At 44.2% G+C, this 26,505-nt stretch overlaps 1 protein-coding gene across 2 annotated transcripts in view; it reads left to right on the top strand.

The window, feature by feature from the left end:
* The first annotated feature begins 223 nt into the window (after positions 1-223).
* Positions 224-26,505, top strand: part of ZNF704 (zinc finger protein 704) — an 87,662-nt gene continuing 61,380 nt past the window's right edge. The window contains exons 1-2 of one of the 2 annotated variants that reach the window (XM_040546150.1): positions 224-358; positions 18,000-18,247. In XM_040546150.1, the coding sequence (XP_040402084.1) occupies positions 18,021-18,247 (227 nt within the window). In that variant the 5' untranslated portion in view covers positions 224-358; positions 18,000-18,020. Of the gene's footprint in view, positions 359-564; positions 907-17,999; positions 18,248-26,505 lie in introns of those variants that run through there. The other variant, XM_040546149.1, reaches the window with a different exon arrangement.

Here is a 26,505-nt window from a genome sequence, read left to right as displayed (position 1 = left end):
TTAAAGGTAAGTAGAAGTGATTTTGCTGGCCATCCCGGTTGGTTTCTCCTCAGCAAGCTTTTCATCTTAGAGAAGAAAAAAAAAAAAAAAAAAGGGAAAAAAAAGCCTGTTTTTTTTCTTTTTCCCCAAAAGTTGTATTTTTTCCCTTCCCGCTGTTTTTGCAACAACCGCGGCTATCCCCCCCCCCCCCCCGCCCAGGCCCGACCCCCCGGGGAGGCGCGGCGGGGAGGCCTCCTCCGGCGGGCCCGGCCCCGGCCTTTCGGAGCCCCGGCGGCCGCTGGAGGGGGGCGGCGGTGCCGGTGCCGCACCCCTCGGCCTCGGCCTCGCCCTCGCCGCGGCCGGGCCCGGCGCGGAGCAGGTGGGCGGCGGCGTTCGGCCCGTGCCGGGCGGCGGGGAGGCCGGAGGAGGGAGGGAGGGCGGCGGGAGCAGGTGGGCGAGCGGCGGGGCGGCCGCGCTCCGGCACCGGCACCGGGCCCCCCCATGGCCGCGGCGCGCCCGCCGCCCCCAGCCGCCGCCGCCGCCGCCCCCCGGTGAGCGCCGCCGCCGCCGCCGCCCCTTGGGCTCGGCGCTGCCGCGGAGCGGGGCCGTGCCGAGCCGAGCCGAGCCGAGCCGGGCCGGGCCGGGCGGAGGCAGCATGCAGGCGCGGCGCCTGGCCAAGCGCTCCAGCATGGGCAGCCGGCGGCTGAGCTCCTCCGGGCCGGCGGACGGGGCCCGGCCCCCAAGCCCGAGAGCGGCTGGAGGCCGGCCCGGCGGGAGGGCTCGGCCGCGGCGGTGGAGGAGGAGGACGAGGACGAGGACGCGGTGGTGGTGGTGGAGGTGGACGAGGAAGAGGAGGACGAGGAAGGCGGCGGCGGCGCTTTGGGGAGCCCCCCCCGCGGCAAGGGCCCGCTCCGGGCCGGCCCCAAGGTGCGTCCCGGGCGGCGGCGGGGCTCTGGGGCGGGCCGGGCCGGGTGGCCCCGGGCTGCGGCGGGAGCGGCTCGGCACGGCCCGGCCCGGCCCGGCCCCTGCCCGGCGCGGGGAGCCCGAGCTCAACAAGTCCCGGACAAAGCGGCCGGCAGCGGGAGGGCGGCGCCGGGCTGGCTCCGGAGCGGGCGGCGGGGCCCGGGGGGTCCCAGCCCCGGGGGTCCCAGCCCGAGCGGGTCCGGCCCCGCAGCGGGTGCCGGGTGCCGGGGTCCTGCGGTGCTCAGGTGGCACCGTGCTGCCCTGCGGGTTTCTGTCAGCGGTGCTCTCGTGGGGTGACCCACGCCGCTGTGTGGGCGTTCACGTGGTGGGTAAGCGGCGAGTGAGGAGAATAACATGCCTGAGAGTTTGAGTGGTGTCCCTCTGGAGCTGTTGGTTGTGTTGTTTGTTTGTTTGAAATCCCTGTGATGACTCTTGCTGAACAGGAGATGAGGAGCAGTGCCACGTTACCTTCGGAGTGCGCCCTGTGTCCGCAGGGAGAAAGAAAACCAGAGAGGGAAAGCGGCAGCAACACGAGCTGTCCCCGTGTTGCTTTGTCAAGTTCGATGCGGCAGTGCCAAGGCAAGCCCAGCCCAGTTCGGCCACCAGGCTCTCCGTGCCGCCGCCCGGTGTGCTCGGCTGCCAAACACGCTGTCTGACGCGTGGTCATGGTCCGGGTGGCCGGGCCATGCTGCCACAGCACCCCATGGCACCAAGCACTTGGGTGCTGGGCGTTAGCAGAGGTTTGGATGGAGGCAGCCCCTGCAGTGAGGGCAAAGGGCCTCTGGTCAGCCTGGCAGGCCGAAACAGTGGGCGTACAACCTGGTGACAGCCCGCACGAGGGCTGCCTGGGGGTGCCATTCTCTTCATCGGCCCTCAGCACACCATCAGTGTAGGTCTGTTACAGTGTACAAGTTGAGGTGGCTGTTATTTCATTTACTTAAGGCTATGTGTGCATATGAGAACATCACACCTGCAGGTGGTTTCACCCCTGGAAAGTAAATCTGCCTCATAGATCAGGTCACAGGAGCAGCGTGTGTTATGTCTAATAAACCCTCAACTCCTCCGCAGCACTGTGGTTCAGTAAGTAGGTCCAGGTATTTACTGCATCTGCAAGGATATTTCTAACCGTCGTGACCCGCTCCGTTTTTGCTTTCAGCGCTTACACTTTTAAGTACTATACACTTGGAAAAATATTGCAATTTAATAATTTAAAGAAATTAAACTGTTTGCTTTTTGTACATTTCTTTAGGGGTTGATAGTGTAGGAGTGCATAAAGCTCAATCTAAGGGTTCTTTCAGGCAGGTTTAAAGGAAGAGACTAAGTAGGAAAAGCAGGCGTGAAATGAATGCAGGGGACTGACCGCAGAACTGCAAGAGGATAATAGGCCTGGCACGGTGTGCCCGCGGTGAGTCAAACTGGATTCCAGGCAGATGGAGAGCTGGCATGGGGTCATGAACATTTCCACCCCCAGGAGCTGAGTGAGCTGGATGGGGATCCGCTGTGGAGGTGGGACAGGGATTGTCACGGTGTCCAGTACCCTCCAGAACAGGAGACATCCCAAAGAACTTTAGAATTTAATCAGAGTCGAAAGCAAGGTTGTTTGGGTGCTGTTCTTGCAGTATGCTCTTCTCGTATAATGCAATTAAATAGAAGCATGCAAAGTTTGCATGTGTGGCATAGGTACAAACAACATGGGTGTACACCTGACTTCTGCTCCCCTTGGTGGAATGGCATTTTGAGTCTAGAGATATCACTGGCTCTTCACAAAGTCACCTCTGTGGAGCGCCTGTGATAGGTAGATGAATGTGTCAAAGAGTCTGCAAAGGAATTGGTATTTTTGAAGGAGCCTGAGAATTTGGTCCAGGAGTCAGAACGAACGGCACCCACGCCACCAGGTGTCACAGCGGTGTTTTCTCCAGTGGAAAGAAGTCCCCTGTGTGGTTGCACCATGGCGGTCAGTTCCTGACCACCACTCTAAAGTGTGGAGAGAGATAGGAAGTACTTTCCAAAGACAAATCTCACTTCTCCGATTTCGAAGGTCTTGGAAAGAGAGAATAAATATGAGAGAGGGAGAGGGAGAGGGAGAGATTGCTTCCTTTTGCTGCTGTGGCCACACCGTTATGCGAGAGGCAGAGGCTGGACGCTGAAGAGCACTCATTTTTTCCCCTCTCCCTTTCCCCTGCTGTTCCGACCTGATGCTGCACGTAGCTGGTGGGTAGTGCCAGGACAGCTGGGGAAACCTTTGGTGCCTGTAAAGCCTTGCTCAGAGCTACTGGTATTTCTGATATCGTCAGATGTGCTCGTTCATATGTACTGGAAGAACAAGTAACGCTGAGGCGCTGGTCGTACCGACTCCTTTTGCGTGTGAAACTCTCCTGGTGCAACCCACAGTTCCTGCTTTGGCTGCATCCAGATTTATAGCCATTTGAAATTAGACGAGAAAGAAAAATAGCATAATCCGCAATGCTTTGTCTTGTAGCGTGGATTAATTTGCAGTCCTGTTTATTTCATCTTTTGTATGGAGTTTCTCTGAATCCCAGCGGAATGCTTCCTGCTGACACTCCCGCTGCATTAAAATCTGCGAAATCAGTACGTGTGCGTGGGGAGGGTGTTTTATTTTGTACGCACATGTCAGTTTCACAAGTTTTTGTTTTTCCAAGCTTGAGTTGGAAAAGTGGTGGTCTGATATCCTTCGGTAAGCAGCCCCCCTCCGCTGTGCTCCGCATGCTTCTGGGATGCCGCGTGCTGTGTAGAGACCCCAAAGCAGTGTGCCTGGGTTGGTTCGGACACCATGAACAGCCGCATCTGTGCTCTCCTGAGCCTGCTTCACACTGTGGAAACTGCTCTTTTTGGCGATACGAGAGGAAGTGGTGGATGGGGGCTGTCAGCCCCCAGCCAGCCCCGCTGCAAGCCTCAGCGCTGCAACCACCGGAGCGCTGGGACTGAGGATTTGGGCTGGTAACAAACACGGGCTTGTGATAACTTGCCATCGTGTCACCGTATTTTCTCTGCTGTTGAAATGGTAAAGGGCTTAGTGGCTTCTGCTTAGCCCACCAGAGCTGCTGCTTCATCTCCAGCCCATGTTCTGTGCCCAGGTTCAAACTATGGAAACGGGACATTTTGAACCCAGCCTGCCGTGGGGCTGCTCCTGCTCCTTCAGCAGTGTTTCCATGGGCTGTACCCTTTGCCTTGCCATAAGCACCCGCAAAATTATTCATTCTAGGCGTTGGGCTTGTGTGTGAGTACTTCTGTACTTCAGGAGGATGAATTTACTTCAGATGTAGTTGTTTCCCCAAACACTCAGCTCCCAGAATGTGACCCTACAGGCGTATGAAAACCCATGCTGGATAACCAGGATTTCACTTCTTGCACACAGAGGTGCCCTCAGTTTGTCCCACCTCGCGACATGGAAATTGCAGCAAGTGCAAAGTACAGGGCACAGACAAGGCGCTGTTAAAGGGTCTAAGTGCGGGTGGCAGCTGTTGGTAGCAAACTAGATTAATCCAGTAAAAAGTACACTTTTGGTCATGCTTTTTTGTTCTTCTTGATAGAGACGTACATGCAATACATGGAACGTAGAAGAATCTTCAGACTTTGTCTGGAAGCAATTAGTTGCCTCTAATTTTGTTGCTTTGTTTCACTTGGTTGACTTCTTAGCTCCTTTTCTCTGCGTTCTTTCTAAAGCCAGGTATTAATTCGTTGTCATCCTTTAAATCAAATTTCAGATTTACTATTGGAATGGATTATAGTCTCACCTCAGGCAAAACAAACTTAATTTTTTTATGATTAGTAAAGTGCTATTTAATTTAGCTTTCATATGTCCTTACAAATATATTTTAACTGGCAATTTGCAAAATGCAAAATTCAGCAAATACCAGATTTGCTTCGTGGTGGAGAGTTAGCAAGAACACTTTAGGAACTTGCATACTAAGGGTAAACTGAAAAGTTCTCTCTCAGACTAGTAATGATAATAGCTATGAGTATTTTTAGAAGTGTCTCTATAACATAGACCTCGTGTTGTGGTCTGGGAGCAGGACCCTGTTACGCTGGGCTGTGTGCGGACCCACAGCAAGCATAGTCCTGCTCTACCTGCTCCTGTGAAGCTGAAGTGTAACACGAGGGAGAGCAAATGGATGCTGATAGACAATGGCAGCCCAGTAAGTTAAGACAATATACAGTTATTCACAGCAGCAGCTTAGCCATGGTTTTGCAAGAAAGTAAACGTCATTTTTATCTTTCCAACTCCGTTCAGTTATCGACGTCGAGTGGAAACCTGGCGAGTGAAGTTGGTCTGGAAACTGCCCAAGTAAACTTGGGATTTTTTTTCTTCCTTATTAAAAATTAAAAAAAAAAAAAATTTGTACATAGTATGGCTTAGTGGGGGCGGAGATGGGGGTGGTGAGATTGTAAGATTTTTTTTTTCCTGAATCTCCCATAATAAAGAATGAATGGGAGTAATTTGCTGGCGATTTTTGATGCGGTTTATTTTCTTGTTGTTTGTTGGACACGGACCAAGGATAACTACTCTGGCCTTAAAAGGAGCTGTATTAGAAAACTGTAATTATGTGAGACTAAGGATGTAGCGGAGCTGCTAGCAGTTTTGCTCCCTGCTTGCTGGACTGGTTTCATGCCGGCTGAGCTCGGCTCAGAGCGATCTGGTAGCTGCCATTCGTACGTGGTCTGTACCAGAGGGTAGGTGTGTGCTGCTCTGTCCTTTTGCCTCTGAAAGCTCCACACTGGAAAAGTGCTTTTCACGGTCCAGCCATCGATCCGTGTGATGCACCCTGCGAGAAGCACGGAGGCAGAGACCACCCGTGCCTTTCCCATCCCCACAATGCCCAGCCTTGCTCCTGACCCCAGGCTACTGAGAAGCCCGATGGTCCCGTGGCTCACCTTTGGACCCTCCTCTGTGTGCTCCCCACTGTTCGAGCAGGAACTCTATCCCCCGAGAGCACTGTAGAGATCTGAAGGGACCGCGACAATAAACCCATGTCCCAAACCATGCCACCTGGCCGTATCAAGGTGGGGTTTTGCTGCTCGGGCAGTCGAGAGCATGCTGGTCCTGGCTGGTGTCCACTCTGTAAATACTGCTGCAGATTGAGCAATGATGGGTTTATTTATTTTTTCTCAGAGTAAGAGTGCCCATTGGCTTTCCCATCATTACCCTTGAGTATTTGTAATACTTTCAAGTGATTTATTGAAGAATTTATTCCTAAAAATAGCGAGCAGCTTGGCCATTCCTATTGCTCGAGGTCAGCCAAAAGAGTACAGAAGGATGGTAGGCGAAGAGAGAAACTGTAATTAGTGTTTTTGTTTATTTGTAAAAAGCGAACAGGAAGTACAAAGTGAACAAAAAACGGGCATTATACTTGTGGGGTATTCAGCTTAGGCATTGTGGAGCAGTGCTGGCTATGTGGGAGCCCCGTGCCACCCACCCCAGCCAGCAGCCTGCGAGCCGCTCACTTTCACCGCTCTGGAGACTCGCCAGACTTTCCAATCTGAAATGAGGGCCGCGGTGACGTTCGCCTCATTGTATTAAGAAGTACATGTGTGGGTGGTATTTGTTGTTTGACAACAAAACTAATGAAGACAGGAAACTGAACAGCTTCTGTTGCTTGAACTTTGGAAAAAAATACAGATCTTTTATTATTGATTTCACAAAAGATAAAGAGTCGAACTTCCGTAAAATCCTGACCCAGCTGAAGTTGATGGAAAAATGCCTTTAGTTTAAGCAGATTTGGCTTTTCAGCCCAATTACCTAACCACAGGTGTGCATTCACTGGTCTAAAAGCCTTTCTGCAGCAGTCCTACTCATTGCTTCAGACTACAGGAGGCAGCTACCATCACTGGACACAGAACCAGAGAAGGTAAAACGCCTCAGTGATTAGATACGGAAGTGAGAAATTACATAGCTCATCATTTTACTGTCTTGAAGGTGTTTTTTAATGCAGTGGAAAAAGGTTACTTGAACTTTAGATAGACATTGCAATTACGACGAGCGGTTTCAAGATTGGATGGTTACTTAGAAAATTTTCTGCTTCAGTGGAAGTGGCTAATGCCTCCGTCATTCTGACATAGAGAACAACTTGTGTGATATCTCTATAGAAGTTAGACTTTGTGAATTTGGTGAGATAAATGTTTGGGCCAATGTGATCTTTTGTACATCCATGCCTATGCATTTGAAATGGCCAGAAGAACTGTCTTTGAATTGAAAATTTTTGACCCCCTATTTCTTAACAAGTCTCTTTTTCATGTAATTGTGACTAACGTAAGTACTGCATGAGGCAAAAATCTGAAACAACTTTTTTACTACTGTAAAACACTTCTAAAGAGAGCACCATGGTGCAGATCCTGTTGCTCGTACTGTCTGGGTGAGTGGTGGTTCCTCAGGGGCTCTTGGTTCACAGGGCTGTGGGAGGTGGTACAGAGCTGTGTAGAAAAAGCAGGAAAGGTATTAAGGTGAAATCGTGGTTGCCAAGGGTTTAGAGCAAGCTTTTGCTTCAAAATTCATGGCCAGTGGTGTTGTAGGCAGGTGTCCTTCCTTTATCAGGGCAGGAGGAGAGTGGCTTGTTCTGCAGGCCTTCCTCTTCCCCCTGTGCCCTCGGTGGGAGCAGCAGCGCTTGGGCCCTGCTGACCAAAAAGCCAGGTAAAACCAGGTGATGCTTGAGGAGATGTGGCGAGCTGATAGGTTTCATCAGCACGGCAAGGGGTAAAGTGTCCCCTTCCCATCTTTCCTTCGTTCCTTCCTCCCAGCGATGCACTGGTGGCCTTGGCACGTGCTTTGGTGGGCTGTCGTAACTCACCGAAACAGAGGGAAACGAGTGCAGCGAAGAGCCTGTAGGCTTCTGGTGGGGACAGTGGCTCAGGCAACGGCTTGCCAAGCATCTTGATGTTGTGAGGGAAAGATGGGGCATCACAGATAGGGCATGAAGGAGGAAAAGGAAAGAGAGAGAAGGGAGCGAGCCTTCTGCCTTTGAGGACAGCACCCACCTGACTGGGCGGGCTACGTGCAGGACTTGGGGCTTGGTTGTTCTTCAGGCTCTTGGTGAAGGCTCTTCTTGCATGAGACATGTTGTTGCGTCCATCTGGTTTGCCAGGGGCTGGTTTCTAGAGTGGCTGAGGAAGCGAGGGTCACTTTTTGCCTCTGCGTGTTTCGACTAGTGCTGTTCCCTTGCTTCCAGGGATAATGAGATGAAACTCTGTGATACCGCTTCTCTGCGTAGTCAGGCCCCAAAATAAACTCCTCTGTTGGCGCCTGTCCCACTCAGCAGGAAAACTGGCAATGTTTTTGTCTGGAGCCAAACATAGCTTTGGGAGAACCTGTAAACTGGTGGCAGTGCTCCTTATGTGTTAGTCTCCACTGGAGGACCAGGCTTTCTGCTTCCTGGCTGGAGCTGAGCTAGAGGAGACAAGAGCATGTGCATAGTACTGGTGTTGTAGTATCTCCACCAGGCTCTAAGCTCCAGGGATCAGCACTGACCCTTGAAGCTTTTGTCCAGTGTCTGTTTCATTCAGAAATTGGATACACCTGAAATCCCATCTTAAATAATCATAATAATTAAGAAAAAAAGCCCCCTTTTTTCCCTAAAGATGCTTAGGCAAATGGATTAAATTTTCACGCCCTTTCAAGGGATCTGCAGTCTCCATTCTCTCATCTTGGCTGGCTGCTTCCAAACTGAGGCAATCGCTTCTAACCTTAGAAGATTTACACCTCTCTGTACTTTATTTGCAAGTGATCTTGCAAACGAGGCTAATCTGTCCTCTCACTCACACTCACCCTCCATCTCAGTCCATGGAGAGATGAGCTTTCAGATGCAGATGAACCAGGCCGGTGTTCCTTACTGAGGAGCCAGTGAGGCAGCTTTCCCAAAATCTTTCTGCTAAGTGTGGAAGGTTCCCCACTGCCTCTCAGATGCTTTGATTTTGGGAGCTCTGCTTGCTTAATCCTGAACGAGGTTATCGAAGAAGCGATGGTATTTCTCCATCCTGCTTTGAACCACTTTCTTACTTGTCCCAAACCACTGGAAAATGGAAAGAGAAGCAGAGCTTCTCATACACCTTCAGCAGTGGTCTTGAAAGAGTTGAAATCAAGGAGATAAAACATTAATGTAGATTCCTTAATTGAGATATTTTATTTACGCATGTAATATGACAAATACAGGCTAGATGGATATTTCTATCCTTAAAGAGTCCACAACTAAGGCTCTGTTAAACTACTTAGATATAAAGCTGTTGCATCCAACTTCTTAATGTAGACAGAACCAAAATCAGGGTCAGCAAAGACACCAGATACTTCTCTGTTAGCTTCTAAGACCCTCTTTACATCTGCTACAGTAGAAAAAAATCATCGTTTCAGGGGAAATAGATGTTCACAGGAAAAATAGCTTTCACAGAACGTTCACAGATGTTCACAGAAAATACCTTGGTGTGAGGTTTCAAACCTTCAGCCATTGCAATAGGAACACCTGATTTGATGGCACTCATTAATTACAGCTTGCCATTACAGCTAGCCCCGTAACAGAAATGAGAGAGAAAAAACTTGTAGTTTAATGAATTTGTCTGCTGCCGTGTTAACACACTCATTTTTAGCTCCTGTTTTTTCAAGCTTTCCCAGGGATGGACGGACAGACCCAGTGTACCCTACTCTTCTGTCCTTTCCTGCTCCGTGACCAGCCCGGTGGCACGTTGTCAGCCCCTCTCCCGTTCGGTATCCGGGGGCAGAAAGCATGTAGTGTCTCGCAGGGACCTCCGACTCGCAGAGCCAGGCACGTATGCCACCTTGGGGAAACGTGATAATTGGCTTAGTTAATTTTAAACTCGCCATTTGGGAAACCAGTAATTGGGAAAGCAATTATGGCTTCCCATTCTGGGCCAACCAAGCCCTTTTTAATTTGTGTCCGGTGGAAACCCGAGTGTTTGACGGTGAGCGGGCTTAGCAAAGCTTAACGTGCAGTAACAGGATTGCTGAGTGAAAAATGAGCCTGTTTGGCAGATACAGTCCTCTGCTTTCCTTCTGCGTAAGGCTTTCCAAAGCAGCTTCTTAATTTTACGTGTCTAGAGGCAAAGTGCTTCTCCTTGTTTTGTTTAAGAAAAGGAAGATGGGGCTCAAGGGCCTCTGCTGAGATCCTGCCAAGGACTTCTGTGTGTGGTGGTTGTCTTCCAGAGAGGTCCAGGCTGGAAAGAGCCTTGGTGCAATTGACCCTAGTAATCCACATATGTTTGTAGAACATCCAAAATACCAAGCACTGAGGGTTTTTTGTTTGTTTGTTTGTTTGTTTCAAATTTAAACATTGCAACCAAATTGTGAAGATGCACGCATTCGATAGTTGGTATTAATATTTGGTGATTGTTATTAATTGGTGTCTGACTATCTTAGAAGTGATGTCGTGTGTACTTTTCTGTAAGAAATTTATGGCTGCATTTAGAATGGAAGAGGAAACTGCCAAACCTCTTTCATGACTTTGTCCCTTTGTTCCTGTAGTAGAGGCACAAAAGGCTGTAATGTCTCTGAATTATTTATTTTTAGATCTGAAAATGATGTATGGGAAGGGCCGTGGATTAGTGGTTGTTCAAGATCAGGTTGGATGAGACCCTGGGCAACCTGATCTAGTGGGTGGTGTCCCTGCCTATGGCAGGGGGGTTGGAACTGGATGGTCTTTGAGGTCCCTTCCAACCCAGGCCATTCTATGATTCTGTCCCTCCCTGTGATCTTATTAACATATCTCTGTCCAATTTTAATACTGCTTATGCTTCCTGTGTCAGTTATGCTGAATTTCAGATGTCACAAATCGATGGTTATTCTATATGGGACATGGTAGGTACCTGGATGAGTGTTGGATTTTGAATGTGGGTATGCACTTGTGTGCATGTGGATATGTGCTGGTAAGTGTCTACACTTCCTGCAGGTAAGTTAAATTTAGCCAGATAATGTCATGTCAGCACTTAAGAGTGAAGGGATAGAAACTTCTTGCTGACTCCAGTTCTTGCTGGCAGCGCCATATTGTGTATCCATACAACATAAATGTTTAGATTCACATTTTAATATTTAGAAAATACATTCTCTGGACACTTTGTATATTCAGTCAAGTGATGAAGATACAGACTTCATCCTACCCAGGTTGAAAACGAATACTACGGTCACACTGATATATTGGAGAGAACACGTAGAGTGACCTTAAAATGCATTATCTTAGGTATTGTTAGAGAGAAACAGTTTACAAATGCTTAGAGTGATTAGATTGACAAGGTTTATGTGTAATGAGCAATAGCTGGTGAAGCAAGTAATTAAATGCAAAGTATACTCCAAAATGTAATAACACATTGAAATTCAAGGCTGAATTATTTCCAAGCATCATTACAAGAAACTGTCTTATCTCTTTGTATTCCTGTATGAATAGAGATTTCTGGTGAAATAGAAATTCAGTTTGTACAATGTGTTCTTTCCTTCCGGTGAGAAGGCAGTTTGGGGATGACAGAAATGAGATCCTGCTTACAGAAAGAACACTGCTAAAGGGACTCCAACTGCAAATAGTGTATGAAATAGTAAGAATAAACCAAAGCCTTTGTCCTTCTGGGGATTTAATTTAAATATTTTTTACTTGTATGATGTTATCTTGGTAATAAGTTCAGTGTTTCTCATTGCTGCTTATTCTGTTTTGCTGTGAACTCTACTTCTGATCTCTTTCTTTCACAGAAAAATGGATAGGCTTATCACTGTCTATGGAACATAGCCGGCTGTTCAGGCTGTGCCTGAAAATAGGCTTGAAAAAAAAAACAAGAACTGATCTCTTACTTTGGCTGAATGTATATCATGTTGAATATATTCATTTCATTATTATTATTATGTATGCATTAGCACTTTCTATTAGTATTGCTAGGCTGAAATACATTAATTCCTCCTTCCTCTCTGCCCTTGAACTGCATATTTGTTCAGTGGTAGATCAAAAATGGTAAAGCCTTGTTTAAAAAAAAACAAACAAAAAAACCCCAGTGACTTGTGGTTTCTTGCCAGGTGGAGGTTGGCAGTCCCTAACACATATCATCTTTGCATTTATTTCAGAAAGTAGAAGAGGTGGTCACCAAGTCAGAATGGAAAAATTACCTGTGAAATACAACAGAGTTGTGTGGCAGGTGGGATGGTACTAAGCCATCTTGTGGCTATTAGTGTTTTTACCAGTAATCACAAGGTGGGGGGGGGGGGGGGGGGGGGGGGGGGGGGGGGGGGGGGGGGGGGGGGGGGGGGGGGGGGGGGGGGGGGGGGGGGGGGGTGGGGGGGGGGGGGGGGGGGATGGTTGATGAATTAGACCAGATAATTGCATAATAAATCAGACAGAAATCCAAAATCCTCATCTTGAACTGTGCCCTCTTTAACAGCTATGTAGTGTTGATACTGTACATAAGCCAAGTGCTCACAATTAAGTTAAAATATTTATCTGTCAGCCATGGAAACTTATCCAGAATGGGAGCAGTGTGACTGTTGGTGTGTTGGTGTGTGTTTTGTTTTGTTTTGTTTTAAATGAAATCCTTCCTAACCTGGAAAGCAGCCGGGGTGTTTTATTAGGGATCTTGTTTTGGAATGAGGTGACACTGGGGCGGAATCCAATTATGGTGACCTGTAGTTGAAATACTGGAAGTATGACTTTATGGGTTGAGGGAGAAAAGGAAGTCTGTATAAAAATGGAAGCGTGGCAATGGCATCAGGAATATTAAGATAAGGTATTGGTGGTTTTTTTTTTTTTTTTTAGATGCTAGTTTCCCAAAGCATATTCCCACTGGCGTTTTTTGTAGGGAGTTTTGGATGCAGTCAACTTTTATTTACTCTCCACCCTCATAAAATATATTTTTTAATGTTTTTAGAGCTACTTTTAGTAAAATGAGCTCTTTTATCTGTTTGGCAACAAAAAAGAATCAAAAAAAACATAATGGCACAAATAGGCCATAGTAGCAAGATTATTTAATTTACCCAGGCCTCTGGGATTTGAACTGTGCAGAGAGGGGACCTGCTTGTACATCTTAGTGCTTCTAGAGTCCCAGCAGACATGTGAGGACAAATGGGAGTTAGCTGGTGAGCTTCTGTTTGCTGGGTGACTGCTTGGCAGCCCACGCGTGTGGCCACAGCTTCAGCTGGCATTAATCAGCACAGCTTCACAAAGGTTGGATCATAGAATCATTAGGGTTGGAAAAGACCTCCAAGATCATCTGGTCCAACCATCCCCCTACCACCAATGTCACCCACTAAACCATGTCCATAAGCACCACGTCCAGCCTTTTCTTGAACACCCCCAGGGACGGTGACTCCACCACCTCCCTGGGCAACCCGTTCCAATGCCTGACTGCTCTTTCTGAGAAGAAATGGCTCCTCATTTCCAACTCAGATGAGCGGTGCTCAGTGCTGGCGGCTGTGCTCTTCTTGCACCATCCCATCGCGTTGTGATGCCTGGCTCCTCGCTGGTGAATGAGCCCCTGAGGTGTTTGTACAGCTGACAGCAAAGTGTGTGCCTTGTGGGGCATGGCAGCTCTTCTGATTGTTTTCCTGTTACCATGTCTTTGTAGACCATTACAAAGCCTGTTAAAAATAAGGTCTGTGCTCCTGATGAGTCCACCTGATTTGACAGGTACCGAACAAGAAATAGGGGGGTTGAGAGAACATACGTGGGAGTCAGTTTTAACATTTACAGGGGCTTTTCTATACATTTGCATCACATACAGGTAAATTCTAATATTCTTGGGAGATGAATTCTTTGCTCTGTATAGGAAAAGCAGGCATCTAAATGCCTGGTAAGTGCTCGTAAACTATCTGAAATTAACTAACTTCAGTTTTTAAGCAGCAATGGGCCAAAAGTGAGGGAAGATGCTAAAAGCCCCGTGGGGTTGTACTTGAGGTGACGTGTATAGTCTGCCAAAATGAAGTCACTCAGTTTGATTGTAAATAAAAGATGGGTCTCCTTTTTCTAGTGCTAGTCCTGGTAATCTTTTAGCTGTAATATGGAATATTAAACTACTTTAGCTAAAAATAATAACAAACCAAGAAAGAATTTTAAACTAAAAATAAAAACCTCAACCAAAACTGTCTTGGCGACTTCGTAACAGAAACTAAAACTCTTTCCGCTTTGCATTTAGCAAAGTTTCAGCTCAGAGACTAAAGCAAAAAAAGCTACTTTCAGTTTTCATGGGAAGATCACCAAACTGTCTAGCTGCAGCAGCACCTGCCTCCAGTTTGCTGGAGCACAGCTGCCACAATCCTGATCTGCTGACCTCGGAGAGGGGGAGAATTGCAGACCGAATGAGGGGAGGAGGCTCTGTGGCCTGCTTCATGTCTCAGAAGAAGTCTGTGGAAATGTTCGCGCTGTTTGATGTTGAAAACTCAAGGAGAAGGAGTGGGAGGGCCAGCACTTGTTGCAAAACAGCAAGAAGAGTGAAAAAGCGGGACCCAAGCACTTGCAAGTGCCAGAGTGGAGCTGCAGGGAGGAGGCTACATACAGGTAACATTGAGCTGTCATTTCCATGCCTATCAACAGTTTCACGTGCCCAACCAGTGCAGGAGGGAAGTTGTCAGAGGGAGGTGATGGTAACTGCAGATAGAGACAAGGTTAGATTAAAATTTGCAGATTGCTTCCAACTCGTGTTTTTGTACCTGAGCTTCGAAGCAATGTCAGTTGCCCGAGGGCAGGTTGCAAAGCACTTAGCTGAAAGCAAGCTGAAGGTTACTGATGTCTTGAGGGCAAAAATATGCAATGAATTACATAGAAAAGCAGTTACCCTAGCATAAAATGGCTTGTATGAGTGATAATTAGTTGTGTGTATGGAAAAACTCTGCAAGTTCTTATCAGCCATTGATACCGGAGGCAATAAGGTGGCAAGTACTAAGGTATGATGACAAGAAAGCCAAACCATTAGCAAACAACATAATCATGTGGTTTAACAACTGCTTTGCAGCTAAGGAGAGAGAAGTGCAAAGTATCAGAAGTAAGCTGGAATAAGTTGATATAAGCGTGTTAGTGTACAGCTGACAGTGAGGCTGTAGCTGCTTGCGCTAGACCTTCCATCAGGTTTTTGCTAAAATGTGTTGTGGCTTTACAGAACCACCAAAAGCCTTGAAATGCTTAAAAGGCTATGAGGGATCCATGGAAAAAATGTTTCTGGTAAGATATATCAGAATAGTTAACTTATCTGCAAAGATGCATTAAAAATTGACAATGGTATCTCAGAACTGTGAATAATTGCGAAGCAGAACTTGAGGGCAGAGAAGTCCCAATGGTTAACCAATGGATTTACCAAAAAGTGAGGAACTTGATCAGTCAAATTACTAGTGGCACTTGATGCTCCCACATTTGCGTCTGCTTATGTATGTGGTTGGATTTCTGTAAAAAGGTCAGGTACCATGTAGGCAGTGTCTCAAGTGGAAGTGTTTCTTGTAGACCTGGATGAATTAAAGACAAAAACCTGTCTGCAGGGCAGGAGAGAGTTACCAGACAGTGGCTACCGAGTTAAAGTCTCGTCTTTCTGTCATCACCACCTGTTTTTAAAGCAGAAAATATTCTTTATCTGAAATCACTGTCAAGGGGATGTTTAAAAAGATGTTAATCATTTTTTTTCAAGTAGCTGTTGAAAACAGAATAAGCAATAGTTTTGGTCTTCTGCCATTTCTGGTCATCTAACCAGTGGACCTGAACTGTTTGGCAGCAGCTCTGCAACCTTCGGAATATTTGCCTGTGTGGTTTTTGTCATTTTTTCACTTTCACATGCTTGGATAGGTCTGGGTATTTATTTCAGCATATTGACATTTGAAAAACAAACCATTATTGAATATATTTGAACTGCATATGAATAATTTTCATATATATATATATATATAATATATATAGATGACAATCTGGTATCACAGTACAAGTATTCTGCTTTTTTGCTTTAGACTTTATTTGTCCAACCGTTAAATTAGTCTGAGTCTGCAAGTCTGCAGTCTTTTGTGATCACTAGGTCTGTAAAGTAAACTTACAAATGTGTGACAGTATATTGCTGACAAGGAATAAAATGTAATAGTTCCGTATGTTGAAAAAAAAATCCTTTAATGAAATCATGAATTTATTGGATAAAAAAAAATCCTGATGAGTAGTGTGTTCAGTCTGGAATTGGAGGGTAGGTAAGAGGGGAGTCTGCCTGTGCCGTGGAAGACAGTGGGATTCACGTTTTTATACATACCTTCATTTGGCTTTGTATAATGTCTAGAGGCTGGATAGTGGAACCTGGGTGTTCTCGAGCAATATTTTTCTTTAGTGATCACTTCTAAGTTAACTTTGATGCAAATGGAAGGCACCTCAGCATCTGTTAAAATCCTCAGAAAAGGACTTGTTTTTAATCTAAGTTTTCTGAAAATAATCAAATCATAATTAAATTTATATTGTTTATGTCTTCGCGTAATTTTGTGTGATCACATGCTGACTGTTTTGTCTTCCAGGCAAATTTTCTTGGTAATGTGTCATCTGTTTGTGTGTGAAGAAGTGTAAAATGACTAATTCTTTCTACTATTTACATTCATAAAGCAACAATTCCAGCTTTGTTCTTGAAGCAACTGCCAAAAGCCCTTCCATGGAAACATGAGAATGAGAGACATTAAATCATCAGTCCTAAGTATTTACGTGTTAATGGTGACATATGCTTTGCATAACAAAGCAAAATTACCTTGACAAGATTGTCTTTCCTATGAACTTACAATAGCTTGCACCATTTTATACCTGCTAAGGTCTGCAAGTTATAAATAGATTTGTGGGGAGAAGAATATATCTTATTTATGTATAGATGTCAATATTCATTACATCTGCAGTATTTTTGTTGAACACAATGAAAAGGAGTAAGGTGACAGAGTTTACACAGGAAAGGATTTCTGCTTATTCAAGCTGTTGGTATCTGATGGTAGCGTATTCTGGATTTCTCCACTGTAAAGCTCAGCGATAGTTTACAGGTGTCTAAAAATCCAGTTTGTGGGTCCGAGGAGACGTCTGGATTTCTCTGGGGCAGTTCATGTGCTGTGGAAGTGCGTCTGTTCAAGCCAGGCATTTCTGCTGGCTGTCTTCTGCCGGGGGCTGTTGGCCTTCGGGGCCTACCCTGGGGCTTCCAGCAAGAAGGTGGTTGACGCTCCTGATACTAAAAGCACAGACACCTAGAAATAATACATGATCAGATACTTCTGGTTAGCCCTGTCTTGTCCACATGTGTTCATATGGGTGTGAGGATGTTAGCAGGCTGAAGGTGTTCACCCAGCATGGAGCAGTGGGCTGTAAGGGCCCGCAGGACGGCCTGCCCTGTGGAGCTGAGGAGCATGGCTGGCTGGGGAGTGGTGTTTCAGGGGAAATTGTACATCCCAGACTTCGGTTTACTTGCTGGCAAGAAAGAATGACTTGATTAAGACATCCGTTTTGCTTATGTGAAGCAGCTGCAGGAGCCGAGGCCACTCCTTTGTGTGTCCATGCTCCTTGGTGGCGGAGCTGGCTGGCTCCTCATGGAGGTCCTGCCGGCATCGCCTGCTGCTCTGTGCTGCCCAGCAGATGACTTGGGTCGTGACAACTTACCTCTCTGCTCATGGAGAAATCCTCATTTACAAAATAGCTGTTAAAAGAATCCCATACGTGGCTGTCGGAAGCTTCTTCATTGCTTGGTTGCCTTTTAGAAAGCCATCTGTATAAATTCTGTTGTCTTTACTAGGATTTTAAGAGGAGGGTGGCAAGGATTTCTTTTGGATAGATACACAACACAAAGGAACATACAGTAAATGTCAGTTGTACGTACTGTGGTTTACATTACTTAAATTCATTTAAATTCTATTTAGCATTAAGAGGTAACTGATTGCTTTACGAAACGGCCAAGTACTGCTTATTTTCTTGGACTGTCTTCAACACCGTTGAGAAATTAACAGCAGTTTCAGAATTTATGAAGGACAAAGAAATGGTATACTATGATTCAGAGAGCTAATTAGAAGTAAATGCCTGTGGGTATTGGGCTTTTCGCCCCCTACTTTTTAGGAGAATTAGAGGAAAATTTAATAATTGCTTTTAATTTTGCAGGCAGCCAGCATCAAGCGTGAAATGACCTTCCCTGCATTTCAACAGGAGGATGTGAAAAGTGACATCAGTCAAAAACTGCCAGACCAACAGTTTCTCCTGTTCACCACAAAGGAGGAAGATTTAAAAACAGCAGAGACCAAAAAACTGAGCAGAGTTCATGAGTATGAAAAGGAAAACACTCGTTCTGTTTGTCTTCTTGAACAGAAGCGCAAGGTTGTTTCTTCAAATATTGATGTGCCTCCAGCAAGGTAGGGAAAGTTGGGTTTTGTTTATTTTTTTTTCCTGCTGGGATATTGAAGGCAAGTTTGACAAGTGGTACTATGAACTATTAAGGTTAGTAGTATTCATGTACAAGTAGTCCAAAGTTGATCACAACTCCTCTCCTTGAAAGATGTGGTGGAAGTTTTACGGTAGTAGTGGGAGCTGAGACTGTCTGCAATGTAGGACTTTGTATTGCTTTTGCAATGGTTTTGCTTTTATCATGTGCTGCAACTGAAGTACCCCCAGAAGAGGACGTGCCTTAACAGGAGGAGGTTGTTGACCCAGCTTCAGCAGCGCCTGATAAGTAATCTTCTAAATGAGACTTAGAATCAGCTTCTGGCAATGTTATTTTATTTTTTCATACCTACAGCCACCTTATACTCATGGGAATGTGCGGTGCCTTATTCGGGATAGTGAGGATGTAGTATGTTATTTTCTGTTACATTCTTCTATAGCGATAGAGCTGGGTCATGATGTGGTCTATGAAATGAATTAATAGAAAAAAGTGGCATAGAGAAATCGAATTTGTACAGAATAGGGATTGGGGGATTTTGGTATTGCTTTTTAATTTCTTATTCCTTGAGGAACTATTGTAAATGCACATATTTTTTTTGTGACTTCAGCACTATCATCTGGGCAGTTACACTTTTAATTATAAGCTATTTATAGGGAAATATTTTGAGGAAAAAAAATATTTGTTCTTTAAGACATGACATATATCACAGCAAGAAATTCAAGATCTATTTATGTATTTTTATTTCCTTCTGACATTTAAGTAGAATAATAGTAAGAGAAGGGGAAACTGAGAATTGCATACTAGCTGATGATTTAAAGAGAAGGGGCTAGAAAATAGCCTAGAACCTTGAACTTTGGGGGAAGGGGTTCTCTGTTTTCAGAGAGAAGGGGAATGATTCCTCTAGACAAGTGCTGAAAATGAGTGTAAAGGAAACATCCAGTAATGCTACAGATTCTCATGTAACGGTGGTGAAAAACTGACAACAAATTGGGTGTTCTGTCTTGCAAGATGACAAATGCACGGGAGACTTTTTATTGTTTGTGATTACATGTTGGCATCAGTCTATCTGCAAGAGATATATATTTTTTAACTGCCTGGAAAATTCACTTGCACAAAATGTTCAGTGAAATTTCTTCCATGTTTATTTTCTATGATGTCACTTAAAAATTTAGTAGTCAAACTGTATGTTTTGTTGTTTTTTGGGTTGTTTGCTTTCTAAAAGCCAACATAAAGCATCTGGTTTTGCCATGTCATCCAGAACAGGATCATCATTTTTCTCTGGCTCTCATAGATGACAGTTGTGAAAACCACAAAGTTCACAAGCATTTTGATAGGATTTTTTTTTTCCAACAAATACCTAGTAAAAAGCTATACATTAAAAAGTCAACAATTTTACAATATTTACTTCACCTGTAATCAGCCTTGTAATGGCTGACTGCCCTTTTCATTCATGCCTACGTGTCTCATAGTAAATAGGATCATCAGAAAATTCAGGCTGGGAGGGGACTGCAGGAAGTCACCTGGTCCAACTTTCTTCTCAGAGTATATGTTAGCATTTCCATTTTACAATTCAAGAAATGAAGGTACAGGCTTTAAGAGCCTTTTTGTTTAACTTCATGCAGATAATCCAGAGCGGTCAAGTCATCCTTCTTCTGAGCTACGGAGATTTCTTCCCCAACAGGGTGGAAAAGAGAATGAATAAATGTCTTTAATACCTCATTAGAACTAATTATGCCACTAGTTTTGAACATAGGGTAATAAGATGATAGGAAATGTGTTCATTTGTGAAGGTGTCTTATGAATTGTTCTTGTACTTTGTTGTGAACAGATAAATGGTTTTACGTACCTATGAGAAATTTTTTGCATGTTTTCAGACACGCAGGTCAAGGTGCCTTATTAGAAGATTTAGAAAAGGAAATAGAAAACAAACCTAGAGTCTAAATTCAAGAGTATGATAAGTGTCTTGGTCGCTTGTGCCATGGTTGGGAAGACAAATTTAATTCTCCCTTAGAATTGGAGGTGACTTGTTGGCCCGTCTGTCTAAAATCAACAGGAAGAGCTCTAAAAACCTTTGCTTGGGGAACTTATGAAATATTTGTTGTTGTAATGAAGGGAATACCAAGTCTCTCTTCCTCTTCAACACAGTTTGAAAAGCCGTATTCTCTGGAATATAGAGGCGTGTAAGGGCAGGCATTTGAAGTTCTCCTGCCTCTTTCTAAGCCTCTCCAGTCTTCTCTTTAGGACTGCGCTGATGCAGCTGCTCATTCCCCCAGGTCAATTCCTCCTCCGTTCGCCCCCTGGCAGGGTTGGCTGGACATCTTGTGTTAATCAGATGATGTTTACAAACCTGTGGGAGAATTTGAGATGAATCACAGAATGGCCGAGGTTGGAAGAGACCTCTGAAGATCATCTAGTCCAACTCCATGTGATCTTCAGTTTCCATTTGCTCTTTGGAACAAACTCAGCTCGTGCTTTGAAGTAGAAAAATGCCATGGAAATGAAGTTTGATGTTTGTTTTAAAACCTTGATTGAGCTGAGGAGGTTATCTACTTTACTTCAAATGCCAAAGTAAAGGGTAAAGTTAAGTTTTACTAAAGTGATTTTGAGACAGAAGTTTATCGTACTGCAGAATCCTCATTAACAGGAGTGTATGAATGCTCTGGAAAAGGGTCTGCAAAAGAGCGAGTAACATGCATAAATATCCTTCATTTTGACTACTAAATGAAACAAAGTCCATCCCATCTCATCTGTTCTTAAGGATGCCAATGAATATGAATGAAAATCCTCGTGAACCACTGTATCCACAATCGCCAACAGCTCAGAAAATATTGGCATAATAAATACTGCTTCTCAGACATTCAGCTGCACTGGTGCTGCAGTGCTTTAATTATTGCTTACAGACTCCAACATTTTAAGGATGTGAAAATATTTTATCGCACTCCCTGACATCTCAGGTGCTTCATACTAAGGTGTGCTGAAATTGTAGATGGAAGTGTAGAGAAGGGACGGTCTGGTGGCCGTGTCATGTGCGTGTGTGGGAAAACAGGAATCCAGTGGAAAACGTGGACACTAGAATTCTGTTTTTCAATGAAATCTGCAGAGAAGGGATAGATCTGTAGTAATTAACAGCCCAGCAGTTATGTACTTTCCTGGAGGGTGGAAGGTGTGGGTTTAGGTTTTTCTGTTGCGTTTGGAAGGACGCCCTGGATGTGTCGGGGAGGGGGGTGTCATAACCATAGCATTCCTGGCATGGTTGGGGTGCTTCGGAGGGCAGGTCTTTAAAGGCCTAGCATTGGGATAAATGTAGCAGATCTGGCATCGGTATTTTGCTACATACCCGAGAATTTTAATACTGAAATACAAATCGATTATTTTGAAGTTTAGTGTTTACAGTATTTATTTCATCTTGCATTATAACTGTAGAACTTGCAGTCTCTCTCAATAGTATGTGCTGTATTGGAAGTGTCTGCTGAATTCAAATAGGAGATTGGGAGGTTTTTTTCTGGAAAAAAAAAAGTTTTTTTTTATGTTTGGGAATGCAAAAATGAAATATGAGATAAACAGCATTAAGTCTTTCCCTTTTCAGATCTCTTCATTTGCTCATTTTGAACAAAAATAAAACAAGTTATATAGCTTTCCTACTTCTGAAACTCAGATGAGTGCAAATGAAACTGTTCAGCTTGAGTAAATGATTTGTTTAATATAAGGAAATTTGAATTCCTTGCTTTTCCTTTCCAAGTTTAAATTTAATCAGTAGTTTTAGTGTCTACAGGACTGGAGTCTTGGAGAAAGCAGTCTGAAAACTCAACTGTAAACTGCGATTATCTCTGAGAATTGAGATTTTATCTACACAGTAGAGGAAAATATGCTTTAGATTGGCTTACTGTTCAAACGTCAGTGATCAAACACAGAACAGATCCCTAGGATCTGAGTAGTGAAAGGACATTTACTAAAAAGAGAGTGGTGTCACGGAGGGAATAATAGCGTTGCATTGTAGGCAGAAGCAAGCACAGGTCTGCTGGTGTTTTGGGCAGCTCCATCTGCAGAGGTCAGATGCAATCAAAGATGATGTCCCCAGTAGGCTGCGCTGTACAAATTAACAGAGTCTTTTCACTCATTTTTATTTTCATCGGTTGCTTACCACAATCCACACTTACTCCCAAAGCACGTCGGCAAGGCAGGCGAGAAAGAGCCTGGGCTGCTGATAGCGCAGTTGTGAGCACGGGAGTCATGGCGTGGGGAGCAAGCTTGTGCCTCGCAGAGATGGACAGCAAGGGATGAAATTTCCTTTTTTTGAGTAAAATGTAAGGCTAAATGTCTGGAAGTGGTAATGGGGCTAAAACTCCTTTTTAGACAGATGTGTTTCGAACAGCTATATCCGGAAAGTCTTCACAACCTTTATGTATTACTTAGAAAGGCTGTCGTTTCTGGTGTCGCAGAAAGGAGTAACTTGAAACATCCAGAAGGATTAGAGGATCAAAGAAGAAAGTGGGCAGGCATCACTCCTATCCCTCTGCTGGGTGGGAGTGTTTTAGTAATTTCATTTTTGGTAACCTTCTGCTAGAAAATCTGTAAATATTGTGAAGTTTGTATTACCTCCTTGCCATATCATTACCATTTCCCCAGTCCTCCTGTAGTGTATGTCCAACAAAAAAAAAGAAAGAAACCAGAACTTTCCAAATGTCCAACTTTTCTATGTTGTTTGCTCTCTTAAAGGAAAAGCCAAAGCTAAACCTCATCTGCTCAAGTACTTCCTATAGTGAGGAAATAGGTATTGAGCAGTAAAAGCCTCTAGTTCCTGTGCCTTCTGGTTCACTGTTACTGAGCAGTGTCATTTAGGATGACAGTAATATATTGGATTTTCCTATCTCTTTCTTTTTTAAAAACAGTTGCTCTTACTACAGAATTAATTTTTATTCGTGTGCCTATACTTTATTGCTAATTAGTTCACAATTTAATGGAAAAATGTGCGATATAATCGAAATAATGTAAATGAAGTGTCTCGAGGAATTCTTTTCCCCATTGCCTCTCTATGCACTTTTACAATAGCCACAGAAAACTGGGGCAAAAGAAATTGCAGCCATGTTTTCTGACCATCGTTATAAGGAAACAGCATAGGCAGCGCTGCGTTTTCATCCCGGAATGATTTTCTTGCCTGGCGTCTCAGGAAATGTAGCTCTGGGCAGTCTTCTGGTTAGGGAGTTTGTTGCTCGTCTGCGAGGCCTGCTGGGTGTGACTGATTATGCACCACGCATTTCAGTGGGAACATTTGCATGTTTTCCTCGCCAAAACTCTCCAGGAGCCTGACTCTGACATCAACAGCAGTATCTGCTTAGCTGTGATACCCTCACGGGGAGGACTTCACAGTGCGCTTGCAGAAGGAAGGAAGAACCCAATGATCACGCTGTGCTGTTCCGTTTACCCAGAGATGTTGTTTATTCAGATGCAGTCTTCTGTGGTTCTTCTCACTCTGTTGTAGAAAATCTTCAGCTTCTCCATGGGAGAGCAGCGTTTTTACATGCCATGTAATTTCGGCAGAATGGAATGATCAGGCAACATCAGAGGGAGTCAGAGAATCATTAAGCTTGGAAAAGACCTCCAGGATCATCTGATCCAACTGTCCCCCTCCCACCAACATTGCCCACTAACCCATGTCCCTGAGTACCACATCCAGCCTTTCCTTAAACACCCCCAGGGTGCTGATGCTTTTCAGTCAAACGGATGAAAACAGAAAGCCAAGAACCCAGGCTGTATTTCAGATTTATTGCAAGCTTCTGAGCTTGCTAGCTTTCCTTCCAGCTCAAAATACCATTGAGATATATCACAAGTGTTTTGTGCTTTTTTAACCACCCTATAGATTGAGTGTAGTAATTTTTTTTGTTTTCTGTGCATCCATGATAGTTGGAAACTTTGAAAACCATTGTTTTTTCATGTAATGAAAATTACTCCCAGATTAATTCCCGTATTTCAGGGCTTCTGTAAAAATGCTGGTATTTGGCAATACCATGTGTTTAAAAGCAGCTTCTCCAAATAACCGCACCAGCTAATTATTGAAGTATTATATTGTTGCTTTGTTTTGCTAGACTTCTTTAGTTAAATTTGTGTGCAGCTTGATTGGATTTCACCCAAAAAGTCATTAGAGCTTGATTATGTTTAATATTGATGGTGAACTGCTTGTCATGGTCTGCTGCAAGAAAAATAGGCATGCCTTCTAGGATCTGACTGTTAACAGAAAACAGAAGTTTATCCAAAAAGCAGTCAGAGAATCAGTCAGTTAGTGTGTTGTTCTTAATGCATGTCTTGATGCTGCTTTCTAATACTGATTTTTCTTTACTTTTTAGAAGGACTATGTATATTAAACCCTAGAGCTTTTGAAAAAGCACACAAAAGTGGTGTAGCAGAATCAGATTTGAAAAAACATAGATTAAGTTGCAAATAAAAACTCTGCAGGTGCTTACTACAGTTACCCCAGAACCAAACCAGAACTGCAGAAGTCACCTTGCTCATTTAACTGGGGTCTTCCAGATCACTTCCCTAGTGCTTGCTGCCATGATAGTTGAACCAGCTTCTTATGATGCTGAGATGGAGAAGGGGAACGTATCCGTAGATGTGTTTGTGACTACTTCTAAGCTGTTGGAAGCTCACCTTTCAAATGGTGGATCAAGTCTCAGCAGTGCTGGGGAGCAGAGGACACGATCAGGACAGTCCCTTGCAAAGGGTGGCCAAACGTGGCCAGCTACAAATAACGTAGACAGGCTGGGGTTTCATAGCTGCATGTGCTCCAGGTGTGTGACTAGAGCAATTCGTCTTTTCATCACCACTCTTAGATTTGTGGGCTACCCTATCCAGCAGGATTTTGTCAGCTTGGTATTCTTGCTAAAGTGTGAGTTTTGGATGAGATAAAGTTAATTTTTTTTTCAGTAATGCCTAGAGTAGAGGGATATTAATGTCATGAATAAAGCAGAGTGCTTTTTCTTCTCTTCACTAATAGTTGCCTGCATTTGCTAGTGATTTTCACACAACTTGGTATAATGCCAGCTATTTGTGTTTGTGGTCTTTCAGCCTGTTTTGCTTTACTTGATTCTGTGAGAGGATGGGATTTACGAGTGACTGAACCATCAAGAATGGGAATGAAGGCTGCTTCTCATGAGTAAGGTGTTTTCTGCTTGGTGGGGCTTTTTGTAGCAACAGGTCATCCATCACGCAGACTTCTTAGTTGTTCCTTTGTTTCCATAATTTTTAAATTGCACCCTTTCTTCTACATTTTTTCCTTTCTAATTTTATTAGGAGAGGAACTTCGCACACCATTAATATGATTTTAGCCATCTGGATTTTTGGCCAATGTTATTTGTCTTTTTTTTTTTTTTTAACTGCAGGCTTGTGATAAAATTCCCAAGGAATGAAATTCCATTGAAAAATAAACACATGATGATTTGATTGTGCAATTAATTGTGGTAATGTTAAGTTTTCCCAGTGCCCAATGTTGAAGTCTGTATTATTTTAGGTAGTCATTGTTTCAAAAGGAAGCCTAGAAGATTTTGCATGTGTCTGTATATGTATATAAACAACGTGTATATGTACACAAAACAATAATTTTTCCATTTCTCTAGAAAATCGTATCTTCAAAGCACCAAAGAAGATTTGTCTCCATCTATAGAAGTGTAGCCACTTTTCTTTAAAATCTTATTTTGATGGTAGCCCAGACTAAGGGCTGAATTATTTCATCTTTGTGACCAAAGTTGCCAATGGACAATGATCTCATTACCAAGCAAATTTCAGTGAATTCTTCCAATGTGACACAGAGGAAAAATGTGTCCTTAATCTGCAACCAGCATTGGGTGCTGGTTCTTGAGGAGTTGTATTCAGCAGTCATTGCTGCTCTATCTGCTAGCTATCGCTGTGAATGCATGTCTTGTTCTCAGCCCTTCAGTTCCCTTAAAAAATGGAGTGTAATTTCAAAACACTTTAAACAGCAGGCAATATTCAATAAAAGTAATTTCTTTGTGGTTTGTGTTAGCTGTGGCACAAAAAAATCCGTCTTGAAATGCCATCTGTGCTGAGAAAAAAGAAAAAAGTCAATGGGTACATGGTTCTAAACTTGTCTATCTGTGAAACGTGTAAGAATGGGATACCATGTATATGGTTACACAGAAGCATGTTCATAGCCATAATTTTATTTAAATGCTATAACGTTAAAATATTCTGGTTTATGCAGTGATCTTTGACATT

Source organism: Cygnus olor, chromosome 2 (assembly GCF_009769625.2).
Source record: "Cygnus olor isolate bCygOlo1 chromosome 2, bCygOlo1.pri.v2, whole genome shotgun sequence".
Lineage (NCBI taxonomy): Eukaryota > Metazoa > Chordata > Aves > Anseriformes > Anatidae > Cygnus > Cygnus olor.
This window is presented reverse-complemented; position numbering and strand designations above follow the sequence as displayed.